The 20,488-nt window shown below is 38.0% G+C and overlaps 2 protein-coding genes across 2 annotated transcripts in view; both read right to left on the bottom strand.

Moving 5' to 3' along the window:
* Positions 1–4,352: 4,352 nt before the first annotated feature.
* On the bottom strand, positions 4,353–8,050 carry LOC129565383 (uncharacterized). Its single transcript, XM_055440211.1, has 7 exons — positions 7,600–8,050; positions 7,278–7,405; positions 7,033–7,105; positions 6,676–6,901; positions 6,131–6,540; positions 5,295–6,040; positions 4,353–5,138 (listed from the first exon to the last, which is right to left on the bottom strand). The coding sequence occupies exons 1-7, from the start codon at positions 7,722–7,724 to the stop codon at positions 5,041–5,043; spliced, it is 1,806 nt and encodes a 601-aa protein (XP_055296186.1). The 5' UTR covers positions 7,725–8,050; the 3' UTR covers positions 4,353–5,040.
* A 334-nt stretch (positions 8,051–8,384) lies between these two features.
* The window catches only part of LOC129565382 (uncharacterized), a 29,117-nt gene continuing 17,013 nt past the window's right edge, over positions 8,385–20,488 (bottom strand). Inside the window, exons 3-10 of the mRNA XM_055440210.1 lie at positions 13,046–13,954; positions 12,295–12,957; positions 11,954–12,171; positions 11,691–11,826; positions 9,995–11,590; positions 9,623–9,856; positions 9,393–9,549; positions 8,385–9,283 (exon numbers count right to left, since the gene is read on the bottom strand). Coding sequence (XP_055296185.1) covers positions 9,026–9,283; positions 9,393–9,549; positions 9,623–9,856; positions 9,995–11,590; positions 11,691–11,826; positions 11,954–12,171; positions 12,295–12,957; positions 13,046–13,954 — 4,171 coding nt within the window. The 3' untranslated portion in view covers positions 8,385–9,025. The remainder of the gene's footprint in view (positions 9,284–9,392; positions 9,550–9,622; positions 9,857–9,994; positions 11,591–11,690; positions 11,827–11,953; positions 12,172–12,294; positions 12,958–13,045; positions 13,955–20,488) is intronic.

Here is a 20,488-nt window from a genome sequence, read left to right as displayed (position 1 = left end):
ATGATCGAACCAGATCTGAATAAAATGAACACAAGTTCGAAAAAACGAGAACTTCAACTTATTTGTTTTGTTGTCGTTAGAAAGATCTAATTACACATTGTTTACTGTCAATAAACTGCTCACAAACACACACACACATGCACAACGTACCGTTCACAAGACTGTTGTCACAAAAATGTGTCATGTTCGCACGGCATCCTGTTCAAACCAACTGAATATCGGCTAATCTGCGTTGTAATGATTTAAATAAACAACGATGAGCTGGCAAACAAAAGGAGTTGTTTTGTTTGAATAAATACTCTCGTGTGAATTTTCTAATGTGTTTTCCATGGAAATTAGTTTTTATTTATTGTGTAGGCACGCGTGTACAAATCAACTGGAATAAAAGAGTTTTAAATGGCAATGGCTATAACACTGCTGCAATAGAAAAGATGATATAATTTGCCGGATGTAATAGCGTTCCGCTTAATATTTGCAACCATTCAAGTCCTTTTTTCAAATCATAATCAACTCTTTTCTCGATTCGCAAGCATTTTTTTCCATGCACCCAGCTCGTTCTTCTGTTTACTAATTTAAATCAACCCTATCTAGAACAACATTCAATTTGCATAATGTTAAATGGAACAAAATGCCATCATCGATGTCGAGTGCAGTGTTGATCTCATTTAAATAGCAGTGATTATCGATCAATGATATGGATATTTGAGCCATCCCTCTGCCACTTCTGGTTAAAAATTAGCATAAAAATTGGCTAATCACACGTTTACAAATCGATTGAATATCAAAATGTTTCAGTGACTCAAACATAAACATTGCCTCGAATTCCATTCAAATTTATGCAAATGATGCCAAATCTCGTGCAAATTTCGGTGCAACTGTGCAAAAGTGCAACGCTGCAATAGTAAATGAGAACCTTTTTTTGTCGACCCAAATCTTGATTTAGGTCCCGTTTTTCTATTGTTCACAAAGGCTCGTTCGAATCGTAGCGGCAGAAAAAAAAATCGAGGCAAACATTATGCAAGAGAGAAAAAATGACGAGGTGATAAATGACATATAGAATATGGTTTCTTTTTTCATACGTGCACAAACCTTGAACGTTGCTCCATTGTGATTTAGTGCTTATTCTAATGAATAACAATCATATTTATTATTTTTTTTTGTTTACATGTTTCAAATATTTGTGCTAGCTTACACTCACACCCAATCCATTACTTAATGTCGCTACCGAGTGTTTTTTCCAGTATATGTTCCATAATGAACTCTGACTCTCTACTCACAAAAGTGCGCCCCTTTCATTTGAATAGGTACTGTTTTTTCCATTGAATTGGTACGTTTGTGAACGTCGGTCTAGAAAAAGGAGAGCGATAGAATTAAAAAAAACTTAACCCCTTTCCGTTTTTTGATTACTCTGTCGAACGCAATTATTTGAATGTTTCGTTTGAGATTTAAGTTAATAAAATTACAGTTAATCCGTTGAAATTTAAAATAAACAGATTAGTCACACATCAAACCAAAAATAACAATGCATTTTGTTATGAAATTGGGCTCGACAACGGGAAATACCTCTTTTGCGGTAGTTCATTCAGAATTTGTGGAAAAATCAGCAATGATTTGCGTACGGTGATGGAACAGCAACCTTTTGCACTTTTCGAAACCATTTGTGATATTTGATGCGAAACACAAGCATTTCGAGCAAGAAGACTATGAATGAAATTAAAAAGCCGAGTGCCAATAGGTAAAATTCGCCACTTAAATCAGTTTAATCCAACGCTTCGAACGCAAGCAATCCATGTTCGGCCGGTGGTTTCAAATAATAATTCATATTAGATTCATGTCTGAGAATATCAAACCAACGCCACATAACAACACTTTCTTGATATCTAGGGAGGCGAAATGGAACACAAAATTTGTAGTGAAAACATTTCTCAACCTTTTTTTACAACAATTTCTAATTTTGAAAACAAAAAAGGACATCATTTTAAAATAGAAGAGATTCTTATACAGTCAGGCCCGTCGAGATTCAAATGATTGAAATTTCGGGCTATCGAAACTTGACGGTATCAGAAAATTGAAAATTTTCATAAAAATCAGATCTACCTCGCCAATTTGTACGAAAAGTAGCTGGAGAACGGTGATTGTGGTGAGTACGCGAAAGCGGTAAAATATTTTATGAGTTATGTCTTCGTTAGGCGCAACGGTATAATTTTCGTGTTGTCTCTCAACGGAAAGTTTGCAATATATTGATTTGAAAGTTTGGTAACAATATACCCAAATTTTCCACTGTTGATGTGCCTTGCTCGACATTGTGTCTATCTTTCCAATTGAATACGATTGGCAAGTGTTGTAAAAGCAGAGTAATTATAGGTCATAAGTTGTTTTTGCAGCCATGTAATATTGTATCCACCCAAATGTAATCGACGTTCTATGAACATGTCCACACTGTCAATCGGAGAAGTAAATGGTGGCGTCGTCAATAGGCTCATAAATCCCGTTGAATAGAAGACTCCGATTAGCAGTGTAAAAATGACCCAACCCAAAATCGCGAATTTGATTGGAGTTTGAGATGGGAATCGGTTCATTCCGTGTGATGTGGCGGTGTTAACAGCTTCCATGCAGGCATTCAACAGTGTACGAAATGGTAAATTCTTTGTGTCGTACATCTTAAGTTTGATTCCCAATTTTGTGATCCCACTCAATACAAGCACAATACTCACAAATGCAATGCAGAAATATAACCAAACATTTGCTTGCAACGAAAGATATATAACGGCAGCTACGTTGATTGGTTTTTGTCGTGGCACCATTATCGTCATACACTGTTGATCAAAAAAACTGCTTAACGCATAGGAATTGTGATGGGATTGATCCAACCAAATCGAACACGAAACCATATCATTTTCATGCCGATCAATCGATTCAACTAAATTGTCCCAACTTTTATTGTAAACACTGTATTCGATATTCCAGCCACGAATCACATCATCGACAAACCAATATTCCAAACCTTCGAATCTGAAATAAATGCGACGAATCAAATTAAACGCAAAAAATGTGAGAAAATTCATCGCTTCACTTCTTCTTTTCCGCATCTTGAACAACCATGTATGGTGGGTAATCGAACAAACCATTTCTTTCCCGTTGAAATCGCCGGGTTGAAAAGCGGATGATTATCGACTGTTCCAAAGAAATTGGCCAACACTTTTGGATTTTGTACCTGCGTATAAATGGTTCGATTTGTCACCAGATTTTTCAAGTACCAATAATTTAAATTGAAGAAAGGCATAGACCGATTGAAGAAACCGTTTTGCAGAACAAACACATTGTAGCCATTATTCATGGCTCTTAGGACGTGTCTTTGTGGTATTATCATCATTTTTGGAATGAATAGAAAAATATTCGTAAACGGATGGAAATAATGTTTCATTCCTTTTCCAAAAATCGATTCCAAAAGGCAAAATCTTGTGTTAAAATCATGGTCAGTCGAGTCTACCTAAAATCATGAAATGAACTTTGCTGGTTTTTTTCTTGGTGATTTTGATCAATTTTTTTAAGAAAAACTTTTATTTCTTCAAATATTTTTCAATTTTCTCTGTTTTTTTCTAAATTTTTGGTTTTATTTTCTGTTTTAGCACAAAATGAGACACAGTTTCTGGTTTTCTCTTTAGATTTTTCTGCTCTTTTGCCTTTCTTCCTTGCTATTTTGCTGGCGTTTGATTTTTTTTTCCAACTTGTTCACAAACTATTGAAATAAATGCTTGAGAGTCAGAGAATTCAACTTGTCGACAGAACAATTCCAAATCCAACAGCGTGGCTCTAGAAGGAATTCATGGGTTTATATACTACCTCTTTGATTACACAAGATTAGAATCTTGATCAATTGACAAATGAATTGTGCAAATAAAATGAAATCCATTTCATTGATTAAATTCTGAGTGCGTTGGTTTCCTTTTGTTTGTTGATTGCGGTCAGTAAACCGATGGAAAAATCGATATTTTATACGGTAAATTCTTGCTATGTGTAGGTCATTCTTTTTGAATCCAACAGTGGGCAGTTTTCTTTCTTTATTCATTTATGAAATTGAATAAATTTTGTGTATTAGAAAAAATCACAAGAATCCACTAAAACTTGAAATTGTCTCTTTTCAAAATCTTCTTCCCTTCGTGTCTCTATTTAAGTTTCACTAACCGTCTGCACTTGGTATGCAATCCATCGAGTCCGAAGCTTCATTCGTTCATTTGGAGTAGACTAGATGGCGTTCGTGTGTCATTCGAATGCTTTGAATTTCTCAAGTTAAGTGGCGACCTCTCTTAGAACCCACTTAAATCTTTGGGCAATAATAACAAATCACCAAATTTGAATGGATTATAAACAATTTTTATTTCATATTAAATTATTCTACATATATGACTTGTTTCCTGACACATATTAGCCTCTGGACAATGTGAATGTATTCAATACAATTCTCTTGAACTCTTCATCAATTTAGACATATTTACTCATAGAATCATCTTTGGGCACTCAGTATAATTTTTATCCTAAATAGGCCATCGGATTAAAATATCACAAATAGTTTTGAAATGATCGCAAAAATTAGCTGTAATTTTTGGTATCAAGCAATTAAATCGATGTTTACCTCAATAATGGCCGTTTGAAAATTTCGGTGAAAATTTAGTTAACCCATTGAACTTAGGTGAAAAAAATGAGCAATTTACATAAATGCAATGCGACCACTGAATGTCCCAAAAGAGAAAAGTGAACGGAAATGAGTGAATCCTAATTAAACCAATTACCGGTTCGCTTTTTACAAGAAAAATAATTTATGTTAACCACCTTAGGCAAAGAAATGCCATTGGTGCCGAACATTATTATTATTATTAACAATTTTCAGTGGGATTTCTTTGTTCTCTGGAAAAAAATCTCACTGGAACTATTCGAAGATTCGAAATTCGGTATGATTGAATCGATCAAAATATACTAGGGATTGATATTAGAATGGGATCTTCTATTGCGTCATCCGAATGAAGCACTCTATTGCTAGAGTTAATCGGCGATTGACGTCAAACTTTCACCTTGTGAAATGTGAGCAATTCTGCCATCAGCTGAATTCTCCAGTTGAACCAATTTCTTCTTCTTGAGGCCTGAAAAAAGAAGAACAAAATAGAAACATTGAAGACAAATAAGAGCTTGGAACGAATGGAACATGATTCGAATCAATGAAAACAAAAAAGCAATTCAAAACAAAAATGATTCCAAAACAATTATGTTGTTCAAATAATCGATTCGATTGTACTCACTCAAAAGTGATGAGAATGTTTTGGCGGCTTGGAAACGATTGCAGCGTGGTGTCAACAAGTGTTCAACTTTGATTGGGTGTACGTTATCCTTCCGCCACAATTTCATCAACGTTTGCATTATTGTGTATTCCAATGAATTTTCGCCGAGCAGAGTTGCCAAATCGTGGTGTTCGACTAGTGGAGACTCATTGAAATCAATTTCGGGCACATTTTTTTCGTTCAAATGTGGAATTGATTGGTCGTTTAACACGATGCGACTTCGGCTGGCATTTAGGAAGTCTGGTGGTGGCATAAGAGCACTGTCTTGGAATGATGGCGATGGATCGAAGAGATCACTCTGGGATCGTGGCGCATTAAAACTGTTGACCGATTGCTGTGATGCACGAATCGGAGTCGATGTGAGTGCCGGTTGAATTGGAACTGAGTCACTGACGCGGCTCAATCGGCTGCTGCTTCGTGTTTGAATGCGACTTTCACTTTCGTTCCGCAAAATCTCGATTTCACTCGAACCATCCGAACCGTTCGATTGATTTTGGTCACCAGTCTCAAATCTTGAATCGTTGAAACCATCTTTAATCGTTGTCCAATCGGTGTCAGCCACTCGCATTTTCGCCGTGCGTGCAAACAATTCACGAATGAAAAAACCGTTCATAATGGGCAACGAAAAGATATCGACCTTGTTCAGTTTCGCCTGCTTATCTTGCGTCATGAGATTAGATCGGCGAACGTTGCAACCAATTGTTGCGCTGTTGAGAGCAAAAAAGCGGGAAAATGCACACGTGATTAATTATACGAGTTTAACGGTTCTTGGCGGGAGAAATCAGGAAAATACTCACTTTGTTGTGCGTTTTCTCATCAAACGATTCGAAATAATCTTGTCCTCATCTTTGAAAATCGAGCGTTTACGTTTTCCACCGCCGATTCGCAATGCTGTAACAGCTAGTGGTGCTAACGGCGTCACTTTGGCCAGCAAATTGAGTGGATTTTCCTTTCGACGCACACTTGGCTCTGGTGGTGGTGGTGCTCCGGCTGCTTGTTCAGATCGATTGCCAATCGACTCCAGGTCGATGTCCAGCTCGTCAACGTTATTCATATTCTCGTCCAAATCGATCGAAGGGTGACGTGGAACAATACCCACCAAGTCATTCGATCGAGTGTTATTCAATTCGGCGTCATCCATCGCCACCATTTCCTCGTCTTCCTCTTCGAACACACCAAACCCATCGTCACCAAAACCATTCTCCAACTGCACAGGAAATTACAAACAAAACATTTCGTTGCGGTTTATTTTAGATTAGAAGAAAGTTGTCATTCGTTTCACGTTTCTTTGGCAATCAATTTTCTATGAGTCATTCTCATTTTTAAGTAGAAAAATACCAACCGATGCATCGATTCCGACAAAATCGGGCATTGTCGGCTCGTCAATCTCACGCAGTGTGACTTTGCTAGCTGGAACCAATGTCGTATCCGGATATTTGGTGATGTCATTTTTGTCTAACACAAGCGGCACTTCCCAGAAGCGAACTCTTTCGTTTTCAGTCTCTTCCTCTTCAACCACTTCGACTGTACGCGCTTTCTTGTTCTTCGATTTTGTGATCACTTGTTTGCTGCAACGATTTCCAATCAAAATTAAAATTGAAAAATTGAAAAATTACTTACGAATCACGAATTTTCCATTCAAAAACCAAGCAGAAAATGTGAAAAATTGAAAAAGGACTTGAAAGTATATATCGCTTACGTTTTGCGTTTTGTTACTTTTTCAATGTCGAACAATCGACCGCTGCATTTGCCCAAGAGCTGACGACTTTCCTCTGTGAATAACGACAACAATGAAATCAATTGTGTGCATAAAACGCAAGAGTTGATTGAGCGAGTAGAACAAAAATCATCAAAATTATGCGTAGAAAATCCGCTTCAGAGCAACAGCAAAAAAAAACTATGATTTCTAATGTCAAACGAATGATTGAATTGGGAACAAATTACCTAGACATAACCGCACTTGAATGTCATGATATGTGGTCAAGCCTAACAGTAAGCGTCCAGTCAATGTCCACGCAATCCGGCGTGTGTACTCACGTGGATTCTTTGTGTTGATCGTTGTGATTTTTGCACTGTTGAAAAGCAAATACCAGAAAATTTATGTAAATTCTTTTGGAAAAATGGGTCCAAATTTGGTTCAAAACACTTTCATAAAATTCTCGTTTGTTTTTTTTACTATGAGATTTTTGTTTGTTTCGAAAGCATTCTTTGTCCTGAATCCGTTACAATTCTGGTGTTGCTTGACGTAAATCCAACCAAAACTCACCAAGTGCCTTGAAAATCACCGATTCGGATTTCGCCATTGTCGCCGATTGCCTTATTATCAACGAGGCTCAACAATTGCATCAAGCTGTCATCATTACGAACATTTTCTTGAAAACTCTGTGCCATTTTGTCGCGTTTATTTTTCTTCCACGATTTTTCTTCTCACTTTATTAGCTTCAAGCCAAATTTTTGCGTTAGTAACAGACTGTTATAAGCAGTTTATGCCCTCGAATCAAATAACACAATTATCGGATCTTTTACAGAATATATACACTTCACATGGGCGTCGGTCCATGTGCACAAATCGAAATTCCAAACAGTAATGGTGACGCTACCGATTTGCACATCTCAGTTTGGCGCGTTTTTGGTTCGTTTTGACCAATTTGCATCGGCCCATGTGATAAAATGAGAACTTGATGCATAGCAGCATCCTTTTCTTTCCAACTGGCAAATCGTCGTATACAAACGACCGCATGGTTGTGTTTATAGTATTGATAAGCGTGATTCGCATCGAGAACGGTATTCATTGTATTGTGCGTGTCGTTCTCATTTAGTGTGACCGAGCATCAACTCATCGTGTGACCGAGCATCAACGACTTTTGGCGCAAGCACACAAACACACACATATTTCGCCCCGACAACAGAGCGACAGCAAATGTGGAACGAACTGCAATGTCAAATGAAAAACAACAACCAAATGTGTTGTTGTTGTTGCCAAGAAACCTGAGAACGAAAATCACTACCATAAAAATGCGCAAGCCAAAATAAATAAACACACATTGAATATTGTTTTTGAAACAATAATTTATTTTCTGTTCTTATTGTTTAGCTTAAACTGAATTTACAAATACACTTATTGTCATCGTTGTCATCGTTGAGGGTTTCTTCTTCTTCTTCTTCAACTTAAAATAAAGATTCCAGAATTTAAAAAAAAAAATGATGCTCGACTGAGCAAAACATGTTGCGTACACATTCAATATAAAAAGAAACTTCAAGCAAAATAATATCAATTGAGGAATAAACGATTTCGCGAGTAATTCTGCTTTTGTCAAATATTTACAGGAACACACGACATATTCAAAGAATAAAGTTCGATCGGTTTCACTTACACAGAAAACGGTTTGATGAGTTTCCAGCGTAATTGAAATCAATCACAACATTCCGAGTACTTTGTTTTTTTTTCTCTTTCTTGTGAACCTTTCGTCACAAGTTAGATCTTACAAGCAATATTTATAAATTTATATATGGCTCATTTACAAATAACTAAAATTTTAAAACTGAATGCGATCGGTCTTTTTTGTGTGTGTGTCAATTTGTCTTTTCTGTTCTATTTACTATTCCTTGATGTTTGCTGGTGTTTTTTGTTCGATGTACGTATCATTTTTCGTTGGTTGGTGGCTTAATATTTAAATTGAATTGATTATGATTTAGCCTATGAATTGAGTTAAATCTGGTAATGAAAAATCGGTGAAACCGGTTGTTGTTGTCCACGATGCAATTGGTCGTGATCGTGTGTTTCGTGATGTTGGTGGCACACTCAAACTAACAAGATTGCTGGTGCTTGGTGAATTTTGCACCACCAATCCACACTGTGCACTGCAAATATCATCGGCCAAAATTGCATCTCTTGACCATTCACGCGCCAATTGCGCACAGTCTGTGATTCGAAGTGATGCACATTGAGGCTGTTTGGTGAGAGAAGAAAGAGAGAAATCATTTAGCATAATAAAATGGAAAACTTTGACGTTTTTTTGGGTGAAAATTTCAAAAGATAATGAGTTATGCTATACGTACGCCTTCATTTGTACATATGCAGCTAGTACATGGTGATGGGAATGCTGATTGTCCAACGGCCACTTGACGACCGCCAATTTGACAACCTGAAACGGTACTCTCTCTCCATGCATTAAAGTCCATTTGTTGCATCGTGTGACATGGAACTCGTGGATTCCTACAAATATTGACATTTAACATGAGTTTTTGTTCTCTTCAAATGATAGAATTCATTTAAAAAAAGAACTTACAAGAAATTGCTTGGCAAATCAAAGGCAGCACGTTGCATATCACCTGGATTGTCCATATTTTCACAGATGACTTTCGAGAGTGTAACCTTTCGGATTTCATTCAACTGAGCTTCAGTGAATTTCAAATTTGGATCATCTGTTTCGTACCAGAATCGATCGCATTTTCTTAATTGACGGAATTGAATACCAATGATGCAAGCGAATGTTGGTCCAACCAAACCGCCTTGCAGAGGCCTGTAAACATGAGAAAAATAGTTGATTTTTTAGCACTAGAGTTTGTACAGAGTAATTTTATGTTAATTTTTCCATTGTTCTCGATGATTCAATTTTCACAAATTAAAAAATACTCAAAAGTGCTGCCTTGAAGCTCACCTTTCTGACATGCCTCCCGGGAACAAATCAATGTCGTCAACTGATGCGTAAATGCGTTTGAAACGTGTAATAACTTCTGGTGGAATTTCGCGGCTCAAATCTTCCCACGTGCGTGCCCGTTTCAAATTGCACAATGCACGATAGTTATTGTATGATGGGATACCATGGTCACGAGCCCGTTGAACATTCAATGCGATCAAATCGACGCCGGAGAATGGAATGCGTCGATCTTCAAACAAATGATTCGATACCTCGCCGGTGATGAATTGATCGAGCGTTTCCATTGGTGTGGCGACTAAACCGCGAGAAATTTCGTCCATCATTTCGGGTGCCATCAATGCGTCCATTTTGAAGAAGAAATCACGAAGCAAAAGTGGTGGATCAATTGGTTGATGGTTAGCACTTAATCGTGGAATGTGTGGTCGCAACAATGAATGACCGATACGGTATGCGGCTGCAGCGAATTCAGTTACAATAGCCGGATTACATGTTGGATCATACTCCTTGTAGTAACCCTGTGGCAACAATTTCAAACCGTACAAATTGACAGCGTTCCAGCTCAGCAGACGTGGCAAAAATTCGTTGTATGTAATGTGTTGATTTTCAGCGGCGACAATACGACGAGCCTGTTGGAACAATCTATCGTTATCCCAATGTGGATTAACCGTGTGAAGACCGTCAACAATGCGATTGTGTTCACGCAAGAAAGTGGTGTGAATGGCCGTCAAACCGGGTTGCTCCGAAGCACGACCGTCACCAGCTATAAAACAGTAGCCACTTGGTGATTTACATTCGGGATGTTGATCGGAACGTGGCAACAACTCCTTTCCACGGACTGGATGGTATGTTGAATTCATGCGACCGTTTTCGAAGTGACGCAATTTATTGGCCAAACATGTATTTTCACCGTAAATTTGTGATGCATCCAGGAAGGCAGTATTTTGATTGATTTGTTCACGTGGGCCCAACGATTGTTGACCTGGCAACGATCTCATGAATGGGAAGCACATTCGCTCACCGCTGGTCACATTCAAATCGGGATAGAAATTATCACCTTGTGGAATTGGGATTGGATTACATTCGGGATGTACGGTGCGTGACGAATCGCATGAACGACACTTTGGAATTGACTCATGGAAACCTTTGTGAATCGGGGTCATAGTCAAATCGTGATCCAAAAATTGAGCAAATTGCATCGTCATCAACGAGTAGCGTGTGTGCAAATTTGAAATGTCCGGATGAATGAGCGATGAAATGGTACGTGGATTTGGCAATGGAATTCCACTCACTGATGTTTGACGCGGACGTGATATACCATCTTCGTACACAGGTGGCAGTAAACGATTGAATGTTGTCAATGATTTTCCCCATTCCGGATTGCGGATATTGTTGCAATGACCGGTCAACGTTCGGAATGGTGTTGTTGGATCACATGGCGCAGTAAAGTCTTCACATTGTGGCTCAAGCGAAACGGGTGAAATTGAACCCGACAACAACGAATTCACATCAATGTTCTGCAAACTATTCTGGAAATCATCACGGAACACTCCAATCAATGCATTCGTATCGAATGTTTGACGCTTACGACGATGAATTCTACAATTGAAAATGGTTTGAAATTAGACGACTTTTTTCTTTTGGTTCTTTATTAAACACAAAAAAAAAACAAATCAATTTGTGTGTGTGCATCACTTACCCTTGCAGTGAGCTCAAGATTTCATTTGAAACAAATTCAAAGAACAACGACGAGTTACCCATTCTTATGGCATTTTTATTGGCTTTACTGAATGAAGCAGCTGTTCCATCTGGTGATCGCGCATCAATTCCACCGTCTGAATTAAAAAAAAAATGAATTATCAAATCAAACGATTTCAATTTTTCAATGAAAATGTCTCTCTCTGTGTGAATATGAATGGGTATCTGTATGTTTTTTTTTAAACTGAATATAAAAGTACTCACTGTTCAACCATGCTTCGTATTCAAATCGGCGACGTTCGTTCAAATCAACTTTAGCCTTTTCGATGGCGGCTTTGATGAGATCTTCATTGACATCTTCAATGGCTGGAGTTGCTGTTTCTTCTTCGACGTCAGCTTCAGTTGTGAATTCTGGCTCTTCATCCGTATGCCATGCAGATAAATCAAGGCCTGGTAATTGTTTGCATGTTTGACGGTAGTTCCTGCGTATGATTTGAATATTGGATTTGGTCTTTCAATTGATTTTTTTTCCATTGATTTCTTCCATTATAATAGGAATTGTAGCCTGGATATGAATTTATGTATAAAAAAAAGTCATAACTTACAAGTATGGATCTTCCTTGATGAATGCTTTTGGTTGTGATCGTTTCATTTGACCGGCTGTACACAAAAGTCCCGACAAAGTGACTCGACGAATGGCGCTCAATTGATCCAAATTGAGTGATGATGGTGGAATATCGTTTTCATACCAGAATCGATCGCTGTTTCTCAGTTTATCGAATTGAATGGACAATACGCATGAGAGTGTTGGTCCAAAGATTGTTCCCAATGCTGGTGTTTCCAACAGAGCACCGGCCAAAAGATCAACATCTTCAGCGTTTTGATAAATAGCCTCCAATACTTTTCGGCTGTGATTGCTTAGACCGCCATACAATTCAAGATCATCGAATGATACTTTTTGCTCAACGCTTGGCAGACGCGCATCACAAAGGTTCAATGCTTTATGGTAAGCTGGAATACCGTGATCACGACTACGATGAATGGCCAATTCGATTGGTGACCAGTGTTGATTGAATTCAAGGCTGTTTGGTTTCAATGTTTTCAGCATAGCCGATGCGCTCAACAAAGTTTCAATGGTTGTTGATTCGTTTGTCATGCCATTTGGCAGCATCGTTAAGAATGCTGGCAAAGCACTGGTTGCGATTTCATTGTAGACACCTGGTCGAATAGCGCTCGAGTAGCCATCGTAGTGTTTGCCAAAGACCATTCTGTTACAAAAATGTTTAAAAAAAAATTACAATAAAAATGGTTCAAGACTTCAATAGAAACACAAAAAATGTGAGAAAAAATATTTACCGCAAGCTTTCTTTGTTGGCAATTTGTTGTCCCAAGATGATTGGAAGGAATTCATTGTAGGTGATGTGTTGAATTTGAGCGACCAGAATGCGACGAGCCTCCAAGAATAGAACGGTATCGCTCCACGTTGGGTTTTTGTCGGACAAAATGGTGGCGATGCGATTGTGTTCCCGCAACAAAATGGTGTGCAATGCACCAACGGCTCCGGATTCAGTGCATCGAGGACAGGCACGAATATCGACCTTACCACCACGGAACAATCTCAATGAGTTGATTTCTTTTTCGGTTGCGCCGTACAAGCCCGATCCATCGATGAATCCGGAGGCCAAATTCATTTGATTTCTATGCTTTATTTCACAATTGCCTTGTTCCACTGATGGCACCGATCGTTTGTATTCCTTGCAGTCAGCACCCGATCGTACGTAGCATTGTTCGATTTCATCGGCGGTTGTGTATTTGCCGTTGTTTTTGCAGCATTTCATGCTGCTGGACAATGGCGAGATTTCAGCCAAATCGTAGGCCAACAATTGACCCCATGCTGGAGCCATGGCTGTGATGTGTGGATGCAACAAAGTCTCATCCACCGATTTGTGGATTTCATCGACCACAAAATCGGCTGCAGGCAATGCATGTGAACCGGTCGAGGTTCTTGGTTGAACGCGACCATCAGCATAGCTTGGTTCCAACAATCGAAGGAATGCATCGCCTCGGGCACCGTGGCTACGATTCAAAATGTTGTTACATTCACCAGTTGGAGATCGGAATTTGCTCGGTGGGCATGGGGCTATCTTCACATTTGTGTCGCATGTGTTTACATTTGTCTTCTCCAATTTCAATGCGAGACGAACACGCGATTTCAAATCGGCCGGTACGGATCGCGAACAATATGCATTTGTGACTAGAAATATGCTGTAAAGAGAAAAGAAGAGAAAAAAAACGATCCATTAAATCGTTGAACAGTGTGTTGTTGTTTTCGTTTGCGCTAAAAACGATTAAAACAGTTAAACAAGCGAACAGAGAGATAACACCTGCGCTGTGTGTGTGCGCGCGCAAATGAAAACGTTTTCTCGCATTGCGTAGGTCAAAGTAGAAAATGCAATTGCAATGAAAACAGACATGAAATGGTGAAAATTACGTGGTAGCTGGAAGAGCGAAAGTGTTGTGCCATGCAAAAAAAAAATGCAATGCAAATGTGAATTGTAAATGAATACGTACAAAACGATGCTCACATAAGATCGAAATGGTGTGTATTTAAAATCGAAACAACATTATGATTATGACTTGGCACTGAATTTGCTGAATTAAAGGTGAATTGTACTGAACGAAAAAAAAGAGCACATAAATCGTCAACACAAATGCGAGAGAGAGAAACTATTTATAGACGTATCGTCTTTCTGTTTTGAACAGACAAAAGAGAAGAAAAAAACAACTGGACAGATCCAGTTTAGCTCATGTTTTTCGGTTGTTTATGAGCCTAACCGTTAACGGCTTTGCAATGATAACCGCAAATTACCGCCTTTCGATGATTGCATGTTGCACAAAAGAAGATGGCTTTTTTTTGTAAAAACATTCATGACTAAATGAAATTATGCCAAAAAAAATATGTTCAATTTTTGGCCATCGTTTCACTTTCGACAACTGTCGAAAATTCGTGTCAATTGCTGGTTTGCCCATGATTTTGTGATATTAATTCCTTGTGTTGTTTTCTTCCCTTTCTGATTTCTTTTTTTTTTCAATCATGTTCAATTTTTTCTCTCTTCTTTCGCAAAAATCATTAGGAATTTTTGATACAAGTTAAGTCTATAAATTGAACCAGTCGGTAATAATCGAGTGTTATTAACAGTAGCGTCAATTCCACGGAAATATTGCTCATACGTTATACGGTCGTTGAAGAGTTGTTTGATGTCACTTGTCTTGTCTCGTTTTGTCGTGATTGTCTATTAAGTGTCCATCATTGCATAAACTGCCCAATTGAAATATGGCTATTCTGTAACAAGAAATACATTTCATTTGCTTAAACGAAATATTGTCATTCGTTTGTACACATTCCATAGATGGAAGAACAAGATCTAATGACAGTTTGCACGACGATCACATTTGAATGGCAAATTGAATCAGCTGGATTCTATACAGCCGATAGAATGGCTACAATGTCATATCACTTTGCATATTCAATGCGTTGCGTGAAATTAAAATGAAAATTGTTTGTTTTTTTCTTCTTCTTCGCTTTAAAAGTTGCAATTTGCATACAATGGCAAAAAAAGCATATTTCATATGGATTACCACTTCAAAGTGGAAACAATGCATCCGTATGAAGCCAGAAATTTGTGCTGTGACTCTGATTTTGCATGCACATTACTTCATTGAGAAAATATTCGTGTTTTTTTCATTTTCTAATGTTTTTTCCTTGCACAAAATTCATTTCGCATTCATATATGAACTTGAAATTTATGCGCCATGACAAACAAACGTTCGAACTTAACCAATCGCCGATTTCAATATTGAAATTCAATATTGAAATTTAACTGCCGTATATATATATATATATATATGTAAATCATCTTTAATTCGAATGATCTTGTGATGTCGTGGCTTTTTTGGGGGCATCGTGATATTCTCTTATCTCCGAGATCGAACGACCATTTCAGCTAAGAAATCTCGTGTGCAAAATGACTGACTTTGACTATAGGCTACTAATGAGCGATTATTCGGAATTTCGAGCTTGGTGCCACAATTCTTTGAAGTAGCAAAAAACCGGATAGTATCGGAATAAATTGGAAATTGTCGTCATTTGAGCTCCGAGAAAAAAAAATTATTCAAAGCTCTGAGAAAAAAATAGTGGCCAGAACCATGTGATTTGATGTAATCTTTGATTTAATTAAAGGAATATGCAAAGCCATATTCAAAATCTGAGTAAAAAATTAGCAAAATCCACCACGAATGGCAAAAAAAAATCGGTTGGCCCGAACTGACAGAAAAAAAACACGGTCCGAAGACCGGTAAAAGATCGTGATTGTGACAAGAATGATTGACGTGACATTTTTGCGCTGCCAAATATTCGGTCATTTTCATGCATCGTCCATACCATTGATTACATTTGTTGATAAAAAAAAAGCCAGATTTTTTGTTGTTGTTACGGTGTTGTACCCGTGTAAAATCTGATATCTGAACGAAGTTAATCGTCACATGAATGTGAGACGTTTTTGGGGTGTTTGATATTCGACGGGCGGCCGAGCAGAGGAAAGTGAGGTGAATAATCGACAAGCGAGAGCGAAAAAACGCCGAAACATTGTTCAAAAATATTTTGGTTGATCTGGCTTTAATGTCAGGTGTAATCATAAAAATGATCAGCTTTAGGCTTATTAGATGCCGTCCGTCAAATGTTCGTGGAGCGTGATTGTGCGTGGAGCATACAAACGGGCCCATTTACCGAGTGTATGTTCACGTTCTCCACTAGGGCGATGAGATACGGTTGAAAAACATTTTCGCACATCGCCAGCGGTCACTGATCGCTCTATAGTCGGTGAAAACAATTAAAATTACCGAGGCGGCCTATGAAACAGCGAGTCGAAATTAAGACAAATATCAGATAATGGATTTTCTGTCAAGTTCACGTTCAAGCGAAATTCGTTTATACAATGTTGGAAAGGCCACGCGCATGAATTTATTTTTGTTGTTGTTGAAGTGTTATTCAAACATATTTGTACAATCAATTTTGGCAAGCAATTTTGACTCCGTTTGGATAGACTGGAGTGTTTCGTGTACTTAACGGGTGTGAATTTTGAATGAAATCGCATTGAACAGCGTTGGCGGCGACGGCAGCCGAAATCATCATCAGCAACAACAGCAAATAATCATGTATTTGATCACATCAAAATAGCCATTGAACGGAATGGGCACTTTCTCAAATTTCAAGTGGGCCGATTGAATGAGACCGATTTTCGGCGCGGAAACAGCTATAACAATTCAATTGATACATGGAAACAAATTGTTGGCCATTCAATTGTTGTGTTATTGAAAATGAGACTCATCAAATCATGTTGATGAGCGGGTTTTTCGTGTAGCGACGACGGGCACACACTAACGTACTAACCAACTAAAATAATGACCGTATTCACAAATGGCAAACCGATCAAATGTGAGTTAATGGTGTCGGTTATTGGATTAATGGCCAATCGATTCAATCATGTGTGCATGCAATTGGCTTACATCATTTATGGATTTTAAATACCGGTCGAAAGAGAGAATGAACAAAAAAAACTAGAAAAATCATTTTTTCCTTCATTTTCACTGTTTGACTCGTTTGTTTTGCGATTTGTTCAAGCTTGATGATTATTTCGATTTCCAGTACGCGCTCGCGCACACAATGCGCATCAATTTTTTTTTTCTAATTTTGTCCATTTCCAAAATGTTTTATGATTATTACAATTCCTCATCATTTCCTTCCTAGTTAAATGAGTGATGGCACAAAAACAAACGAATGAATGCGCAACGAAAAGCGAACACAAAAAACACAACATTGAAAACCGATCCGCTAATAGTGAACATGCAACTCAAGTGAAGAAGTAAAAAAAAGAAAGATTTTGAAGTAAAAAAACAAATCACTTTCACTATTTCATCAAAAACATGTGTAGTTTTATCGATATTGCTTCGACCGACCGACCGAACCGCACAACGACCACAACACAACGCGCGCAACTTCGAATAAAAGTAAAAAAACGATGAAGAAGTTGGCCGCAACCAATAACGACTTTTAAATAGCATTATGCATATCAAGTCGATGCGCGAAATTTTCTGGATTTACTCATTTACACCGACGACTGTGCTGGGCTTTAATGATTTTTTTTTCTTCTACACATCGGAACAACATAAAATGCAAATTGGCCGCATTTAACGAAAACAAAATCGGCTGTTGGTTTATATTTTCTGTCGGTGTGTGTATGTGGATAATCCACAGTGGGTTTAATACAACGCATACCGAAAAAAGCGCCGTCCGTGAAAAAAAATTAAAATCGTTCCGTTATTTAATTGGTGCATTCGGTGCTGCACTTTCCACGTGCGATTGCGTTGTTCAATGGAAATTTTTCCGTTCATTGGCTATTCAATGGAATTTATAGTTCATTTGAACCAGCCACATTTTTTCCGACGTCGTCGTTTGATATCGATTCAGAATTCATGACAGTATTCCATCGATGTTTATTTCCCACCAACAAAACGCGTGTAAGTTTTATTTTCGACGGTACGTCATCTTCAAAAGATTTTTGGAGAAAAAATTTCGTTTTTGTCATCGTTAAACTTCTCAATTTTACTTTCTTCACACGTTCAGTAGAGCACTGTTTCACCTAGTTTTTGACATACAGTATTCAAAACTAGAAATAGAAATCGTGCATTGGTTTAATTTACTCGTGCCGTTGCCATCCCGCCACATTTAATGGGCAGACCAATTATTTCGTCGAAGCCAATAATTAATAGCGATGCAAATTAGCATGTGAAAATACTTTTCTCTCCTTTTCAGCGAGCGTCAGTGCGAGAAATTGTCATTAGCCGCACATTTAACGAAAAGCGTTTAAAATTTGATTGAACACACGGCGGCAATTAAATGGATTTCGAAAAAGTTCGAGTGCCAACGGTTTTTTTTTTCGTCGATCATCGAATTGATGAGATAGTTTGTTGACGAGACTGTTTTTGTTTGTGCCGAACGTAATTCAAGCGTAAAAACCGAAAATCAGAAACGAGAAAAAAACCAAAGCGAAAAAAGTCGATGTGCTCGAAAAATCGACAGACACCGATCGAAATTGAGTTGCAACATTACGGTAAATTGACTACAAAAAGCGGCGATGAAGAGACCTTGTTTTTTCTTCTGATTATCCATATCGATGGGTTGGAGTGCTTGTGCATTCTTCATTCGTGCTTGCAATCGAAGGACGAATACCGCAAGTATCACGTGATTGTGACTACATAAATTCCGTTTCGGTGTGTCTGTGTGCCTTTTTTTGCATCAGTTTATTGTTTTTCGTGTGTGTGTGTGTGTCTTGGTCGCATTTGCAATCGGCACGAACAAAAAACGAAGACGAAGCAACCATTCAGACATGGGAAAAAAGGTGATGCGTTTTATTCAGGTTTATTAGTCGCTTTGTACGATTGTTTTAACACTTTTTCGGTGCCCGTAAAACCAATCTTACGGTTGTTCGACTTATAAAGTGCATAGACAGATATATATGCATAATACCCATCGCACGAATTTACACAAAAACCAATAATACCCATTCCATGCATTAGGATTATAAATGAGCTTATTTAAATGTTTTTATGTATAAAATACGACGTGCGATTTTAATAAACGGCTTTGTTTTTCTCGCTCATTTTCGACATTTTTGAGACACCTCCATGTGTATGTGTATGTGTGTATGTGTGTATATGCCGTTGTCGGGTCGTGAATGTGTGTTTCTGCTCATCGGTTTGCTTCTTCATTTTTTCTCGTTTCGTTTCGTGTAAAACATTGCAAAAGTTACCAACGACATTTACTTTATGGTTGTTATGTCGATCCGATGTCAAAATGATTCCTATGCTTGCTACCTTTAGTGATAGTTGTTGAAGGTTTTCCTCTTTTTGTTTTCGTGAAAAGACAGAAAAAAACGATTGCAGTCGAAGCCACTACACCGCCACACTCATTTTAGCACAATGATCATGATCCGAAGACTTCACACGCGCTATCTTTTTTGTGTCTTATTCTGTAACAAATCCATTTTGACAGTTGGAAAATGCAAATTGCACATTTTTTTCTTGCACCGCATCACATTGATTGACTCAAGCGATTTTTCGCATCATGGCGCGGGATGATTGACAGAAGTAATTTTCTCATAAACAGATGTATACTTCTTTTAGAAACAAACGACGTAATCTTTCCTTCTGACGGGGTTCTGAGCGAGCTTCACGTGTAAAATCGGTTCTTTTGATATCAACCGTAACTATGGCTTCTTTACCGTCTGTTAAATCACCATGCAAAAGAAAAAACGGAGTTGTAATCGATCGTCGGTTGGTAATGGGTCAATGAATGTACGTGTGCATCGTCGACAAGACAGAACAAGAAGTAAACGGAATGATGATAAAATTCGTGAACGTATTCAGCTGTTGGAGTTCTGTGTGCCGGTATCGCCGCCACAATGGGTGTGATCGATCGTGATTTTCAATTAAATGACTACTCACTAAATTTTAAGTGCTCATTAACTTGAAATATGAACCATTCGTCGCCGGGACAAAAAAGCAACAACAACAACACTAACATTTAGTTCGGGCGTATGTTTTTACAGCAACATTTAGTTGATTTGTGTCGGTGTGTGCGACACTTTTCTCAATTTTGTTTTTCGCATAAAACTTTCCATTTTACTTCTACCATTGAGACGATATAAATTAAGTGCACATAGCTGAATCGTTGCATCGAAA

This window comes from Sitodiplosis mosellana, unplaced genomic scaffold (genome assembly GCF_009176505.1).
Source record: "Sitodiplosis mosellana isolate CC-2019 unplaced genomic scaffold, AAFC_SMos_1.0 Smas_scaffold_2, whole genome shotgun sequence".
Classification (NCBI taxonomy): domain Eukaryota; kingdom Metazoa; phylum Arthropoda; class Insecta; order Diptera; family Cecidomyiidae; genus Sitodiplosis; species Sitodiplosis mosellana.
This window is presented reverse-complemented; position numbering and strand designations above follow the sequence as displayed.

Excerpts from the sequence above, each read along its gene's own strand:
- LOC129565383 (XM_055440211.1), bottom strand. The coding sequence starts at position 7,724 with ATGGCACAGAGTTTTCAAGAAAATGTTCGTAATGATGACAGCTTGATG. Across the intron at positions 7,406-7,599 it reads GGTGATTTTCAAGGCACTTG|TGCAAAAATCACAACGATCA; the intron begins GTGAGTTTTGGT and ends GCTTTTCAACAG. Across the intron at positions 7,106-7,277 it reads TCAAGTGCGGTTATGTCTAG|AGGAAAGTCGTCAGCTCTTG; the intron begins GTAATTTGTTCC and ends CGTTATTCACAG.